The 16,105-nt window shown below is 42.1% G+C and overlaps 1 protein-coding gene across 7 annotated transcripts in view; it reads left to right on the top strand.

Moving 5' to 3' along the window:
* The window catches only part of SHLD1 (shieldin complex subunit 1), an 81,540-nt gene extending 74,822 nt beyond the window's left edge, over window positions 1-6,718 (top strand). For all 7 annotated transcript variants that reach the window (XM_041733485.1, XM_041733487.1, XM_041733488.1 and 4 more), the window contains exon 3: window positions 5,815-6,718. In XM_041733485.1, the coding sequence (XP_041589419.1) occupies window positions 5,815-6,257 (443 nt within the window). In that variant the 3' untranslated portion in view covers window positions 6,258-6,718. The remainder of the gene's footprint in view (window positions 1-5,814) is intronic.
* Window positions 6,719-16,105: the final 9,387 nt, after the last annotated feature.

Genomic DNA, 16,105 nt, shown 5'->3' on the forward strand with positions numbered 1-16,105 from the left:
ATGCAGGGGTGTTGCTCCAGTCAGACTTTCATGCGGCCCGTGGGGCTGGAGTTAGGACTTCATCCTGTTCATCCAGTGAACCTGATCACTCCTCTTTTCCTCTGCAGGGTATGGAGTGGGATGGCAGGAGTGAGAGGAACAGAAGAGGGTAGGAAGGAAAAGCAGATCTGGACAGGGAGGTGCAGACTGCAGATCAGGGCTCCAGATCCATGGGCAATAGACCCTACTGTAAAAAAAAAAAAAAAAAAAAAAAGATAATGTCACCATGTAGAGATCATGTGGGGCCTTTGAAGTCTGATAGCTGTCATAAAGGAGAGGAGTCAGTGCATCCAAAGTATGCTCCTCAGGGACTGTTGATCAGGACATGCCCCCCCCCACTTTGTTCTTTTACACCCATGACGTTCTTAGAGGCACACAGAACCCAAGGGGCCCCCAACAGATAAACCAAGGCAGCAGGGCCACACTTAGGAATGTACCGGGCACTGGCCTGCAAAAGGGGTAACGTTCCCTTTGAGCACCATAAAAGATGACCGTATCAGCCACAAGTTCTTTCTCTCCTTAAATCTGATAATTCTCTATTCTTATTAAGTCTTTGATTTCTTTCAGCTCTATGCAGCCTGGAAACCACAGATCCTCCCAACTAGCAGTTGCCAGTAAAACAGAGTCTGAACAACTAAAGCAGAGTAGGCAGCTATTGAGACTGATGCAGGAGGGAGACGGGATTCTAAATATCAAATCCTTTTAGGAAAAACGTGGTAAAAGTTGAAAGCTAAAATGTTCCATGGTGATAAAATCCTACTACGCGTTCATCAACCCCAGAAGTGGCCATGAAAGATTCTTTAGAGGAAACTCCCATTAAACATTTGGGTTTCTAAAGGCTAATGGCCTCTTTCGGAATGCAACTATTAATCTCAAATCCTCCATGCAAATTGATTGCCTGGATTACTGAACAAACTACCATCTATCACTCCTAAAAATAGAAAAATACTTTCAGATTTGTAAGAATCTCAAACATCTGTATGTTAGCTGTTTTCTCTCTGGTTAAAAGAAAATTTAACAAACAATTGCTCTGGTAGATAGGTGACCCTGAAACAATGCATGCAAAAGCATGGCCGTCCTCCTCACTTCTTGTCAATTCCTAAAGAAATTCTATTCATGATGGAAGCAAATTGGAATAAAAAGGGAAATTCCCCTCAATTTAGATATTGCCAAAATCATTGGGACTGGGGCCCTTGCTGAGAACAATGAAATGGTCTCAAGGTCTGAGAAGGGAGGAATGCATGGTATCAATAGGTGCCAGTAAGAAAGGCATTGTGGGGGTGTCTGGGTAGCTCAGTTGGTTGAGTGGCTGCCTTTGGCTCAGATCATGAACCCGGGGTACAGGGATCGAGCCCCACATTGGGCTACCTGCTCAGCTGGGAGCCTGTTTCTCCCTCTTTCTGCTTGTCTTCTTTATCTCTGTCAAATGAATAAATAAAATCTTAAAAAAAAAAAAAAAGAAAGAAGGAAGGAAGGAAGGAAGGCAGGCATTGTGCAGGGATCAATAGCAAAGGTGTCTTGGAAGTCCAAGGCAACTCAATATATTACAATGCAGTGGGACTCAGCATTTACCTCCTACTCTTTCCAGAATCCACCCTTTGAGCCACTGTTCCTCCCAGGGGTAAGAGGCATCATTGGCATTTGGGGGAGGATGATTCTTTGTTGTATGGGATTGTCCTATGCATTATAGGATGTTTACGCCCTTGACCTCACTCACTAAATACAAGTAGCACTTTCCAATCACTGACACAGAAACATCCCCAGACTCTCCCTAGAGTAGACATTACTGTCCCAAGTGAGAGCCCTATGAGTCTGGACTATATTAATACAAGAATAAGGTGCCATTTGAACATAGCTGTGAGGATGTACCCCTGCAGGAGCTGACTGAATCATCAAAGATGGCCATTCTGTCCACATGTAGGACAGGAAAAGGAAAGCAATTAGCTCTATTTGCTGGCAAAGAAATCCCAGATAATCAGAAAGGCTGCAACAGCCATACGATCAGAGGGATGGCTTTGTTGTTGGTAATAAAGTGAGTTTTAAAAGAAAATCAAAGACTGAAATGAGCTGGAGACAGTGTTCAAAAGAACTGATCTGTAGTAAATAACCCATGTTGTCATTGCTCTTCTGGAAAGGGGCAGGAGTGTTTCTTTGAAGATGAGTTGCAATCTGCCTGATATTTTCATGAAAAACAGAGGAGACATGCTCAGGTTTTAGGCTCATTAGGTTCAAATCAAAGTTATTGACCAGTTCCTTACTAAGTACATGCTGTGCTACTTAGAGGGTTCTGTGTGGATGGCTGCCTCGGGTGGCAGTTTCAGGAACTCCCCAGCGTTCTCTGTTACTGCTGAGGATCTTTCTCTCTTCCACTCTTCCCATTGACCCTTCTCAGCCCCTGACTTCCTGCCTTATGTCTCTGGGGCCAGATCATCTTTGGGGAGGGTGGGAAGCGACATCTCATCCTGCCATTGTGGGACCCCTTGCCTGCCCCTTTTTCCCTTGGCTCTATTATAGCCACAAAGACTGTTTGCCAAGCCCTGGGCTAGGGCTTTCTTTGTTTCTGTTAATATTAAAGTAGGTCACCAAAGGAAGTTTTAACAATTATTCCTCCAGAAGTTTGTTTTAATTATTTTTTTGAAAGAATCTCAAACTCATAGAAAACTTACAAGTACAATACAAAGAACTTCTTTCTCCATGATTATTTGAGAGTAAGCTGCCAGCCTGATGCCCACCACTTCTGATTTTCCTATAAACGAGGACATTCGGCTACACAACCCAATGGAACTCTCAAAATCCGAACATTTAAATGGGTACATTATTACCATCTAATCTCCAGACCCCATTCAGGCAATCCCAGGAATGCCCCTTTTTTTTTTTTTAAGACTAATTTATTCATGAGAGACAGGAAGAGGCAGAGACATAGGCAGAGGGAGAAGCAGGCTTTCTGCAGGGAGCCTGGGGTCTCGACCTGAGCCAAAGGCAGATGGTCAACCACTGAGCCACCCAGGTGCCCCCCAGGAATGTTCTTTATAGCAAAAAGATCCAGTTGAAAATCATGTGCTGTGTTTAGTTCTGTCTCTTTAGTGTTCTTCAGCGTAGAGCAGTCTTGTTCACTCTTACCTTGGTTCTCATGATCTTGGTACTTCTGAAGAGGACAGGCTAGTCATTTTGCAAAATGTCCCTCAATTTGGTTTTGTCTGCTGCTTCCTCATAATCAGGGTCGGGTGATGTACCTTTGGCAGGACTACCAGAGAATTTGTGCAGGGTCTTGTTGCATCTGGTCAGGTGGCAACAGGATTTCAATTAGTCCCATCACTTAGGTCACTTGATTAAGGTGACATGTGCCAGATTTCTCCACCATGAAGCTATTCTTTTTCCATTTGTAACTAATAAGTATTTTATGGGGAAGTACTCTGAGACTATAAATAGCCTGTTCCTCAGCCAATTTTCAATTATTTTATGGATTTGTTGTTTTATATTTTCATAAATGGGCTATCATCAGTTACTATCATTATTTATTTTGATGCTCTATTTGTTCCAGATGTGGCCAGATCATCCGTTTCCAGCTGGCCTCTATTCCCCCTTGACAAGCCCCTATCACAATTTGAGCATTCTAGAACAGTAAGATATACCAGTCCCATCATGTACTTTCCTATAACCACCCTGGAATCAGCCATTCTTCAAGGTGGCTAAGTGCTCTGGGTTGTTGGGCTACTTGAATGGTGGACCAGTGGATGTCTGTCCATGTGTGGGGCTACCTGTGTCTCATACTACATGTGTCCACATCCTTCTTGGATGCTTTGGATTATCGACTTCTCTGTTCCTTGTTTTACCAGAGAAATTCTAGAAGACAGACCATTTACTAAAACTCTTGTAGATGGGGAAACTAAAAGCTCAGCAATGTAGTATGATATCTAGCTGGTAGCAAAATTAGAGTCAAAACTCCAGATCCCTTCTCCTTTTCTAAAACCACCCACCGTATCATACAACTTTCTTCATCATTAGCAAGTACAAATATTTTTTATTATAGCTACTAATTGAGTTAGTGGAGGGTGTGTGTGTGGAATTAAAGCTAGTAATTTATTAAAGCTTACATCAGAGCAGAAGAGGAAAATATATTTTGATTTAAAGCATAAAATTTTAAAGAATAAAACTGGTTGGTGTCTAGGGAATTCTTTAGATTCTTGGTGTGGAATCTTTTCTAGAACACATTGATAGGAAAGTCCTTTGTTTCAGAAGAGCTAAGAGATTCCTGTATTAAGAATTAGAGTTCCCAGAGAGGTACAGAAGTGAGATCAATTCTGGCTTCATATTGTCTATTATTAAATCGCTCAGTTTATTTGCTACTCCTTTAAAAACACAAAGGTGGAGATTTTAATTAGAGATAAATAGTCTATAGGATTACTATAGGGAATAGAGAAAGACAGTGTCTGAACGGTGTAAATGCCCAGCACTGTCTACATTAAGGGGTCTTTACTACACTTGTGCCATGGATCCTGTTAGTATATGCTGAAGCCTACCAACCTTTTCTCAGAATAATGTTTTTAAATGCAAAAATGAAAATATGTAGGATTGCCAAGGAAAAAAGTACTGAAATGTAGTTATTAAAATAGTTAAAGAACAAATGCATGATATTATAATGAATATATTCTTTTAAACTTTACTTTTTTTAAGATTTTATTTAAATTCAAGTTGGTTAATATATATTATTAGTTGCAGGGGTAGAATTTAGTGATTCATCACTTGTATTTAACACCCAGTGCTCATTCCATCAAGTGCCCTCCTTAAATGCCCGTCACCCAGTTACCCCATCACCCCACCACCTCCCCTCCAGCAACCCTTAGTTTGTTCCCTATGGTTAAGAGTCTCTAAAATATGTTTTGTAAATTAATACTTAAATAATAAGATCTAGTATCAGAACTAATAACTGTGGTAATTTCAAAGCGCTGTGTATTAGTCTCCTTGGGTCGCCATAACAAAATACCGTAGACTGGGTGGCCTACACAACAGAAATGTATTTTCTCAGCATTCTGGAGACCAGAAGTCTGAGATCACAGTGCCTGTATGGTTGGGCTCTGGGGAGGGCTGACTTAGAGAAGGCCACCTTCTCATTGTGTCCTCTCGTGGCCCTTCCCCAGTTCCTGCACATGGACAGACAGAGAGAAAGAAAGATCTTGTCCTCTTTTTATAAAGCCACCACTCCTATCAGAATGGCTCCCACTCTTACAACCCTAATAACCTCCTAAAAACCCTATTTCCAAATACAGTCATGTTAGGGATTGGGGCTATCACTTGTGAATTTTGGAGGGCCACACTTTAGTCCATAGCATAGTGATAAGCATAAATGATATTTTAAAACATCTTTTGCAGACTATCATGTGATATGAAAATAGCTGTGAGCTATTGGTAACAAAGTCATAGGTACCACTACTAATAGGTTTGTTGATTAAATTTATTATGAAAGAAAATGCTTAATTTCCAGTTGAGGTTAGAGAAAATAAATATGATTTTTTCCCCCATCCAGATACACAGCTACCCTGAACTTTTATGCAAAGACCATAGATGAAGAACTCCTGAAACTTACAAATAAGATGTTTTTGTTTTGAGCTAACAAGTCGCATAACCCCAGCATGGTGGGAATCAGTTCTGAAATCAGCTAATTCTGACCATTACCAGTCACCTAAGAACAGTCAGTGTGGTGAATAGAAGAGACATCACCTGCTTTTGGCTTTTTTGAATATGTGTCCAAGTACTGGAATGTGTTTTGTCTTACAGACACCAGTAACCTCAATACTGAACAGCATGATTCCGGGACCTCTGAGAACTTCTGGCTTAACCCTTCTGTGCAGGGCCAAACGGAGACCAAGGCAGAGGATGACGGGCTTCGGAAATCCCTGGATAGATTCTATGAAATGTTTGACGATCTACACCCAGCTGCTAGAAACCCACTCTCCACATCGGTCTGCCAGTGCCTGTCTCAGAAAATCAACGAACTGAAGGGCCAGGAGAGCCAAAAGTATGCCCTTCGCAGTTTTCAGATGGCCAGGGTCATCTTCAGCCAGGATGGCTGCTCAGTCTTACAGAGGCATTCCAAGGACGCCCACTTCTACCCAGTGGGAGAAGGAAGTGTGCTTGTGGAGGACGAAAAGCCCACCCCGGGACTTTCAAAAGACATCATTCATTTCCTCTTGCAGCAGAACGTGATGAAAGACCTCTAAGTAGCCCCCCCCCCCCCCCCCCCCCCCCCCCCCGTGGTAAGAGCAGGAAGTGTGGAGGATGCCCTGTGGCCGATGCTATGGGTGCACCACTCATATCCCCTAGGGCCTCTCCAGCCAGCCCTGTGTGTCCAGCCCCCTGGGAGCCAGTTGGGCCAGTAGCGTTTGTGGACTTTATAGATCCTATGTCCACACTACCTCCCACCCCACCCTACCCGTCCCTTTGACTTCAGGCCACTGACTGGCTGGGGAGCCCAAAAGCACAGCTTCCTTGCCCCAAGGAAGGAAGGAGGTGCTCTGAGGCATAATTTATTCTCCAGAGCTCCCCTCTGGATCAGGCCAAGACTGAGACTTCCCACGATATCACACCTGGCTCAGCCTCATCTGTCTCCCTGTCCTCCTTCTTCTGCTCACCTACTGGTGTCTCCTGGAAGCCTTTCCTTAATAAAGTTCTTGTACCTGAATCCTTGACTCAGAGTCTACTTCTTGGGACAACCCAACCTATGAGAACAGGCTTTCTCATTAGATGAGCTTTTTGAAGGATTTAAAGCTCTGTGCCAAACCAAGTAGAAGAGTCATACCAAGTTGTAAAACTGAGACCATGTGATTGGGAATGTATTTCCCAAAATAATCTAAAGATTTAAATACGGTTTAAAATGCATCACATGTTAATCATACCCTTGCCTCTCCAAAGCCAGAATTCCCTGTTTTATAATCACAGCAGGGTGTGGAAGGAACATTTGGACCCTTTAAAATAAAAGCTAAAATTTGCAAATTATAAAAAAAAAAAAAGAAAAAGAAAGAAAGCCTCTTTGTCTCCACCAGATTGCAAATGTGAAAGGTGTGAAGAAAACAAATATGCGCCACCGCCTAAAGTCTGTAGGCTCAATCATGCAATGCTAGGCTGAGGAGACACAGCCTTGGCAGGCATGGAGGAAGAGAAAGAGGATCCTTTGCCCAAGTGGGCTCCTTCCTATCATTTTTGCCTTCTTCCTGCCTGCTGCCAGCACCCTCTGTCACCCTCTGAACAGGTGGCCCCTCACCCCTGTCCTGTCCTTGCTTGGCCGGGCAGTGGCTTTAAATAGCTGGGAACCGAACAAGGGGTGGTGGAAAGGGAGGTGGGCGGGGGGTGAGGGTGACTGGGTGACGGGCACTGAGGGGGGCACTTGATGGGATGAGCACTGGGTGTTATGCTATATGTTGGCAAATTGAACTCCAATAAAAAAATTTTTTAAAATAAATAAATAAATAGCTGGCACTGGCTTGCCCTGGCAGATGCTTTGCTCCACGGCCGTGTCCTGAACCCCAGTTTGAGACTCAGGTGGTAGAATGACATCACCTGGCACCAAGCTCTCTGAAGCTGTAATAGGAGGGCTCCTACTAATCCTAGCCTTGACAGCCCTGGGACTAAATTACACTGATGGAAAGAGTTATATCATTTGGGGGAACAAGAGAAGTTGGCAACCCTGTGCAGTTAGATTTTGAGAAACTTTAGGTGAAATTTGATTGGCCTAAGGCTCCATAAGTTTGCCAGAAAGCAGATTTTGCACTAGATCATCCTCAGAGTGTACATTAAGAGTGAGTGAGCCCTCTCAGGCAGGGCTCTTGGGGACTCTCGGGTGGAGAGAGGAGACTTTTAAAAATCAGGAATTACATAGTAAGTAAGGCTTCCAGTTCTGAGACTATCAGAGAAAGAACAGTATTTCACACTGAAGTGCAGAAGCACCGCTGGAAGGCAGTGCTTTTTTTCCTATATGGTAGGAAATAGGAAATGAGTAAGTCTTTGAGAGATACTTGAGGAAACAAGCCTCCAGGTTTTTCTCTGATGAACAATCTTGTGACTCTCTCCCCAGGGGCTTCTCCTAGTCCTCTGGCCCCCAAATACTCGAAACCCGCAGGACTTGTTGAAAACGTGCAGGTTGAATTTTAAGGTCGGTAGTTTTATTGTTTTTTAGCATGAAACAAATTAATGGATGCCTCTGAAGGATGCTGTACTTTTTGCTATTATTCAGGCACTGAAAGAAATATTGGAGGTTAGTTTCCATGGCCACCAACAGAGGGAAACTGGGTTATTTTCTTCTGTTCTTACAGGACAGAAGATGGAAGCCACTTGAATCTCCATGCAGGAAAACAGCAGCTTTGGTTTGGCAGTGAGATTTTAGTATCAGTAATTTTTGTGACCTTTATTATTATGGGTGCTGAGGGTGCTCAGCAAGAGGTAGATTCTGAAGTGGGAGAATTCAGAAATCTAAAAGCCAGAATCACCTTAGGGTATAAAAAAAAAAAAAGGAAAAAGAAAAAAGAGTGTGCTGTGTGTTTGCTGTATCTGAGTAAGTGCTTGTGACAGGTCAGTACAAGATATTTGATTCCCTGCAATCTCACTCTCTAATTTGATCTTCGTGAGGGTAGGATGGCATTTTTCCATTTATCTCTGTTTACCTTTAATAAAGACTAAGAGATAAGGATATTAAGACTCTGGCCTTTGGCATTGTCATCTATTTCTGCTCTACAGATCGCTTCACCGAGGTCTTATCATCCCGTGAACATTCTGATTGGCCTACAATATCCTCTGTGGCCCTTTCCAGAGATCTGTGTGAGGGTATATTTGCTTGCAGGAACATCAGAACTCTGAAGAGAAACTGCTACCAATGTTTTACATTTGTGTGACTGCTACTCACTTCATTAGTCATTTCTTTGCATGACCTGTGTAAGAGTACATGCCATAGACCTTATTACCAGTAATTAGCACAAACAATATGGAGATACTTTTCAAACCTTTTGCTGAATTATCCTAATCACACAGAAAAGAGTTTCTAAGTGAACATCTTAATGATTTTCACAAACTGAACCCACTTGTGCACCCAGCATCCAGCTCAAGCAACAGAGATCACCAGCTAACCCAGGTGGCTCGCTTCTGAGTGAGGATTTTCATCTGGAGAACAGATGAGAATTGTTTGCTCAGACCATTTGTTTCTCAAACTGCTGGCAGTATGCTGTAGGTACTACGTGGACGATGTTTATTTTCATTGTTAGCTATAATATTTAATATGTTAGAAATATATATAACTACTGCATTGAATCTGTGCTTTTACAGATAGCATGTAGGATAAGACCAATATAAATACTTAAAATTTAAAAGCGAATTGAATTAGGGGCGCCTGAGTGGCTCAGTTGCTTAATCTGACTCTTGATTTTGGCTCAGGTCATCATTTCACAGGGGTTGGGAGATCAAGCACTGTGTAAGGCTCTGGGCTCAGCAGAATCTGCTTGAGATTCTCTCTTCCTTACCTTCTCCCCCACCACCCCCCACCCCCACTCGCACTCTCTCTCTAAAAAAAAAATAAATACCCTTTTTAAAAAAAAGTAAATTGAATTTGCAAAAAAGTAATAGTGCAGACAACATATAGATATGTTAAAAATTATACAGGCATTATACCAGAAAATGATGGAAATTTGGAAGACAATCAGATAGATTATCCTACATTATAGTATCCCACCATCTCTCTCCTGGAACACTGCAAGAAACTTCCATCAGGTCAAGCTACATCTTCCTTTGCCTGTCTTTATCTGCAGACATGTTGCAAATCCTTTTAGAAAGCAAAACATATGTGAATCACCAGCAAATTAAAGAGAAGGGACTAGCCTTGTCGAATATGAAAACATTTTTAACTCTACAGTAACTAAAGCAACAACAAAAGTAGACCAAAGAAAAAGAGTTCAGCATATTTATAGAGTTCATATTTATAGATATAAATGCACATGTAAGTTGAGAGTTTGATGAAGGTAGCATTTCAGATTTGTAAGAAGGTAGAATTTTTAGCAGATGGTTTTAGAATAATTGGCTCCCCAACTAGGGGACGAGAGTAAGAAAGGCTAAATTCTTCACCTCAGTCTTGATATCAAAATGAATTTGAGATGGATTAAAAATGAAAAGTAAAAAAGATAAAATAATAAAAATGCTAGAATAAAAAATGCATGATATACATACATCTGCACTAGCAGTGCCAGCAGGCCCAGTGTCTCCCAGCCCATGCAATGGCCAATGGTGACCTAGGGCATTCCCCTACATCTGCCCGATGATATCCATGTAGGCACATCACATGCAGGGATCCAGTGGGAGCTTACGCAAAACCAGAACAAAGTAGACCAGAACAGCATTGCAAGGGCTCAAAAAACTGTCATTGAAACTATAGACTACAAAAGTAAACCTTAAAAAACAACCCCAAAACTTAAACAGAGTGGCTGCCTACTAAAATAGAAGATTTATATAAGATTAAGAGTATCCTAACATAATTTGCAAAATGTCCAGGATACAGTGAAAAAAAAAAAAAGTAACTTGTCATACCAAGAACCTGGAAAATCACAACATGAGTGAGAAAAGATAGTCAACTGACACCAATAGTGAGATGAATCAGATGTTAGAACTATCTGGCAGAGATTTTAAAGCAGTTACCATAAAATGGTTTCAGCAAGTAATTATGAAATCCCTTGAAACATATGAAAAAATATAAAACCTCATCAAAGAAATAGCAGTTACAAAAAAGAACCAAGTGGAAATTATAGAACTGAAAAGCACAACAACCAAAATTTAAAAAAAAAAAAAAAAACCTCATTGGATGGGCTCAATGGTAGAGTACAGATGACAAAAGATGGCATCACTGAATTGAGAACAGTTCAATCAAATTTATTCAATCTAACAAACAAGAGAAAAGAGACTGGGGGAAGAAAAGGAATCTGTGGAACAGTAACAAAAGATATTAACATGGATATCAGAATCCCAGAAGGAGATGAGAAGGATTGTGGTGCTAAACAAATACTCAAGGAAATAATGACTGAAAACTTTCATTTGGTGAAAGACAAAACCTACAGTTTCAAGAGCTATGTGAACCTGAACTAGGATAAATTTAAAGAAATCCTCATCAAAACACAGCATAATTAAACTTCTGGAAACTTAAGGAAAAAAAAAAACTTTTTTTTTTTTAAGATTTTATTTATTTATTTATTTATGAGAGACACAGAAAGAGAGGCAGAGGGAGAAGCAGGCTCCATACAGGGAGCCCAATGCGGGACTCGATTCTGGGACTCCAGGATCATGCCCTGGGCCAAAGGCAGGCGCCAAACCGCTGAGCCACCCAGGGATCCCAGAAAAAAAAAAAATCTTAAGAGCAACCAGAGGAAATGATGCATGCCTTAGTTCTACACAAGTACCAATTCAAATGACAGCAAATTTCTCATTCAAAATCATAGAGGCCAGAGGAAAATGGCACAACATTTTTCAAGGGTTGAAAAAAAAATTGGCAACCATGTCTTTACCAGGCTCGTCCTGTAGTTTTAATTTTCCATGGGACATTCTACTCAGATGTGTCCTTGTCACCTTAAACAAAATGTATAAGAAGTCAAATGTATCCTCTTTCCCACAGGCTAATAATACCCCCATTTGATGTATGTCATTCATCAATGGCATTAACATTTGCTAAGTCACCCAGGCTTGAAGAAATTTGGACTCATCATGACTTTTACTTCTAAACAGTCCACAATAGCCCGTAGTGGTCATTAAGAGCTGAGACCTAGGAGCCCCCCTGCCTGGATATGAATCTTGACTCTATCATTTATTAGCATGCGTCCTTGGGCATGTTACTTGAACTTACTATGCCTCAGTTTCCTCATCTGTAAAACAAATAGCAATTGTACCTAATTCAGGATGCTCAAATGAGTTCGGATTTGTATGGTATTTAGAATAGCACTTGGTAGGCAGTGTTGGTTTTCGAAGTTTTTTTGGTAGGTGTGTGTGTGGTTGCTTAAAAATTGAAATTCTTAACTTCTGCTTCTTCTTTCTCTTCCTACTGCTATCACCTGCTCCAAGCTTTTATCTCCTTAAGGCCCTCTCAAGGTTCCTGTTTCCAGCTATTCCCACACACTATTGCTGCCATATTGGTCTTCCTAAATCTAGTCAGTACTGGATCCCACCCCACCCCCCACAGAAACTCCCCAAGATCCTTAACACTGCAAGGTGAAGCACAGACCCAGGCCCACTCTAACCTGAGTGTTCTTCCCTCTTCTCAGTCCTCAGACCTTATGCCCAAGCTCCATGGCCTCCAAACCATTCCATTCCTTCTCTAGCCCCCGTGACTCTCCCCATCACTCATGCTGTAATCTTAGGGCCTCCCTGTAGCTATTAACATGTGTAAATCTTCTTTCCCCAAAGAGATGGAAAGTTCCCAAAGGCTAGGGAGCTTATCTTAGCCAGGGTGGGCACAGACCAGTCCTGGGTAAATACTGATCATGACATGAGCTTGTTCTGTAGCCCCATCTTCTGTTCAGTCTCCTGGTAGAGCCAGCCTGACAACTCTTTCCTCTTCCTGCAACTGAAACCATATAATTTTAAACCAGGAGTAAGGAGTAGGGGGAAGTAGGTGGCTTTGTCCCTTCTGAGAAACATCATGGCAGAAGGAGTCCAACTGTAGGCGGCAGAGGCAACAATGCTGCCATTAACGAGCAGGATGTCCAGTGAGGCTCATCGAACTCCTCCAGGCCTCGTTTCCATCTGCAAAATGAGGCCATTAGCAAAGCTCCAAGTCCCCCTCAGGCTCAGACATTCTGTGACAAACCTCCACGAGGGTGGATTCGGGAAACTGATTTTGAAATTGATTGAGCGGTGTGGTGTTACTGCATGGAGAATTAAACTACGGTTCAGAGCAATTCATTTCCTGAGTTTCGCCTATCAGCCAGTATTTATTAGGCACCATTTACTCTGCGGTACCCAGCGTTGGGTCCTGTGGAGACATAGAAGTGGTACCTCATAGGAGCCGTGGCTTCAAGGAGCTTATTACATAATAGGAATTTATTATATAATAAAAGCTCACCAAGCTCGTGATCCGGCAAATTACTTTCTGTTTGTTTACCCACAACTTCTTCTGGAAAATAAAGTTTTATCTGAACCATCACATATAATCCCTATGTGCGCCATGTGTGATTCAGTCATTTCTACACTGGTTTATTTGAAACACGCACATATTACATATATGCTCTATGTGTAGACATAAGTAGATGAAATATATTGAAAACCTACGTATTTAAAATGTCTCCCTTGACAGACTAGATTTTCTTCTTAACTTTTTAGTAAACCAAATGATGTAGATTTTCAAACTGTCACGAGCGTACAGAGAACTGTGCTATGTGTCCATCACCTGCCTTCAACAGCGGCCAGCTTCCTGCCCTTTTTTATCCGCCTCCCCCACCCCCTCTGTGTGTGTGCTAGAGTGTTCTTAGGTTATCAACGGGGAAGGCCCTTTTTGTTTCATGTCCAGTTTGCCACGGCCCACTCCGGGACAGAGCTCACGCTCATGGCACGGGCAGCTCACTGTGCAATTCGACGACACCCAGACTGGGCTCTACCCTGGCCAGTGGGACACTAATCCCTCCTTGGATGCCATGACAGAGCAGTTTCTAAACACTTACTGTCAATACCTGCACTTAGCACAGACCAACAGCTCACAATTTGTAACCTGGCACAGACCACACTTGGAGGATTGCTATGCCAGAGTATTTTAAAGCAAATTAAGCATTCTTTAATCTCACCTGTGAATTGAGTATCTATCGCTGATGGATTAAGGACTCAGCAAAACAAAGCAAATGACCCTGACCATTAATACCTGAAGATAATTGTCAGTAATTCCTTAATGTTATCTAATACTTAGCCCATGTTTAATTTTTCCCAATTGTCTCAAAAACAACTTCTTACAGTTGTTTTGTTTGAATTAGGATTTAAACAAGGATCTACCATTGCATTTGTAGCTCTTAAACCTCTTTCAATCTGCACTAGCCTCCCTCTCCTGTAAAAACTACTCTTCAAATAAATTGGTTTATCATTAAACTGCAAAAGTTTTCCTGACTCATTGTGTTTCCAATGGGTTTTTTCCTGCATCTGTTATAGTGTGACAATGGGAAGCGCTTCATGACAAATGGCCTTTACTCTCCCCCTAAAAATCCATGACCTATGCATGTTACGACCACATTTCCCATTCCCCAGACTTGTTTTCATGGCTACAAAATTATTTATATTACACATACATAAAAGTGCCAGTCACTCTGTCTGATCTCTGATTGTCTTTGTCTCCAATGGGACCACTCATATAGCAGACACTTGTGGACACTATTAAATGAACCATAGATGTTCTTGGCTGTAACATGCCCAAAGCAGTGTTTATCACGTACATTCACCCCTTTGGGGACCTATGCACACATAAAGTGGCTTGAGACATTCTTTGATTTTTTTTAAAGATTTTATTTATTTATTCATGAGATACACACAGAGAGATGCAGAGATACAGGCAGAGGGAGAAGCAGGCTCCATGCAGGAAACATGATGTGGGACTCAATCCCGGGACTCTAGGATCACACCCTGAGCCAAAGGCAGATGCTCAACTCCTGAGCCACCCAGGTGTCCCTGATTATTTGATTTAGACCAGATCTATCTGTGGGCTTCACACAATGACATCTTTTTCCAGACACTCCTTCCCTATCACTAAGGATGCAGAAACCCAAGTAGCTTTGGGTCTTCACTGACCAGCACTTCATGTAGAATCATAGACTTTGAACAGTAAGGGAAACTTAGCAATTATGCAGTCAAGCCCTCTGTGGGGAAGGAGATAAAGACCCCTTTGTCTAGTTATCTAGATGCTCCCTGGACAAGATCCCAGGTCTCTGACTTCCAGGGTGATTCTGGTGTATACTAGGGGATGTCACTTTCTGTGCCAGAGTTCTGAATTGTACACAACAGAAGTGGACTCTAGCTTTTAGTAGAAGGCTAATGGGTGGCAAACAGAATTGACCAGAAGTCTGGATAATCAGGTTTTGAAAACAGGCAGGATCTGAAGGAGGCTGGACAGCAGGAACACAGCTGAGGTCATGCTGCAGGGATAGTCTGGTTGGAATGTTCCTAACTCTGGCCCTGCTGCACTCTGGCTGTTGAACACCACTGCAGCAATGGCCAGGAGCCTAGGTGCCACTGCTGCACTAAATTCTAAACTATCCCTGTGTCTAAATTAAGTCCTATGTGGGGATGTCTGATTTGCTGAGGCTAGATCATGTGACTGTCCTCTAGCAGCCAGGGGTCAGGGAAAGATCCATCTGGTTTGGCTTCCTTCTATAGTAAAAGGTGAATCCTGCTTCTCACCATTTCCCACTTTCCCATAGAGGAAAAGGAATTAGGATGCTAAGCATTCCCCATAACAGCAAAAGACCTGCCCATCTCCCCACTTGAACTTCTGTTACTGTATAGAGACATAGACAACAGTAGTTATTTTATTTCAACAACAAAATATAGAGTTATTTCCTACCCCCCCAAAATGAATTTCATCAACAGAAAAGCACTATAATTTTTTAAAGATTTATTTATTTATTTTAGAGAGAGAGCAGGGGGAAAGAGAGAGCAGGGGAATGGGCAAAGGGAGAGGGACAGAGTCCTCAAGCAGACTCCCCGCTGAACATGGAGCCCAGCACAGGACTCAGTCCCAGGACTCTGAGATCATGACCTCAGCCGAAACCACAGGTCCACCACTTAACCAACTGAGCCACCCAGGTGCCCCTAAACAGCTTTTAAACAAGAAGTGTACAAAGGCTTTAATCTCATTGAAGAGGTAACAGTTTCTTCTGTGTCTTAGTGTTTCAGTGATTGTTTCCTGGCCTAATCTCTGGGGAGAAAAACCAAAGATCAATCTGTCTACTTGACTTTTACTCAGATGCTCAGTGTAAGCACAATGGCTTCCAGGGCCATTAAAACTTCTTCTCCAAGGGTTCCATTAGTGATTGGACTTGCACTTGAAAGTCTTCCATTGCTGCTGTGTATCAGG

Source organism: Vulpes lagopus, chromosome 18 (assembly GCF_018345385.1).
Source record: "Vulpes lagopus strain Blue_001 chromosome 18, ASM1834538v1, whole genome shotgun sequence".
Taxonomy (NCBI): domain Eukaryota; kingdom Metazoa; phylum Chordata; class Mammalia; order Carnivora; family Canidae; genus Vulpes; species Vulpes lagopus.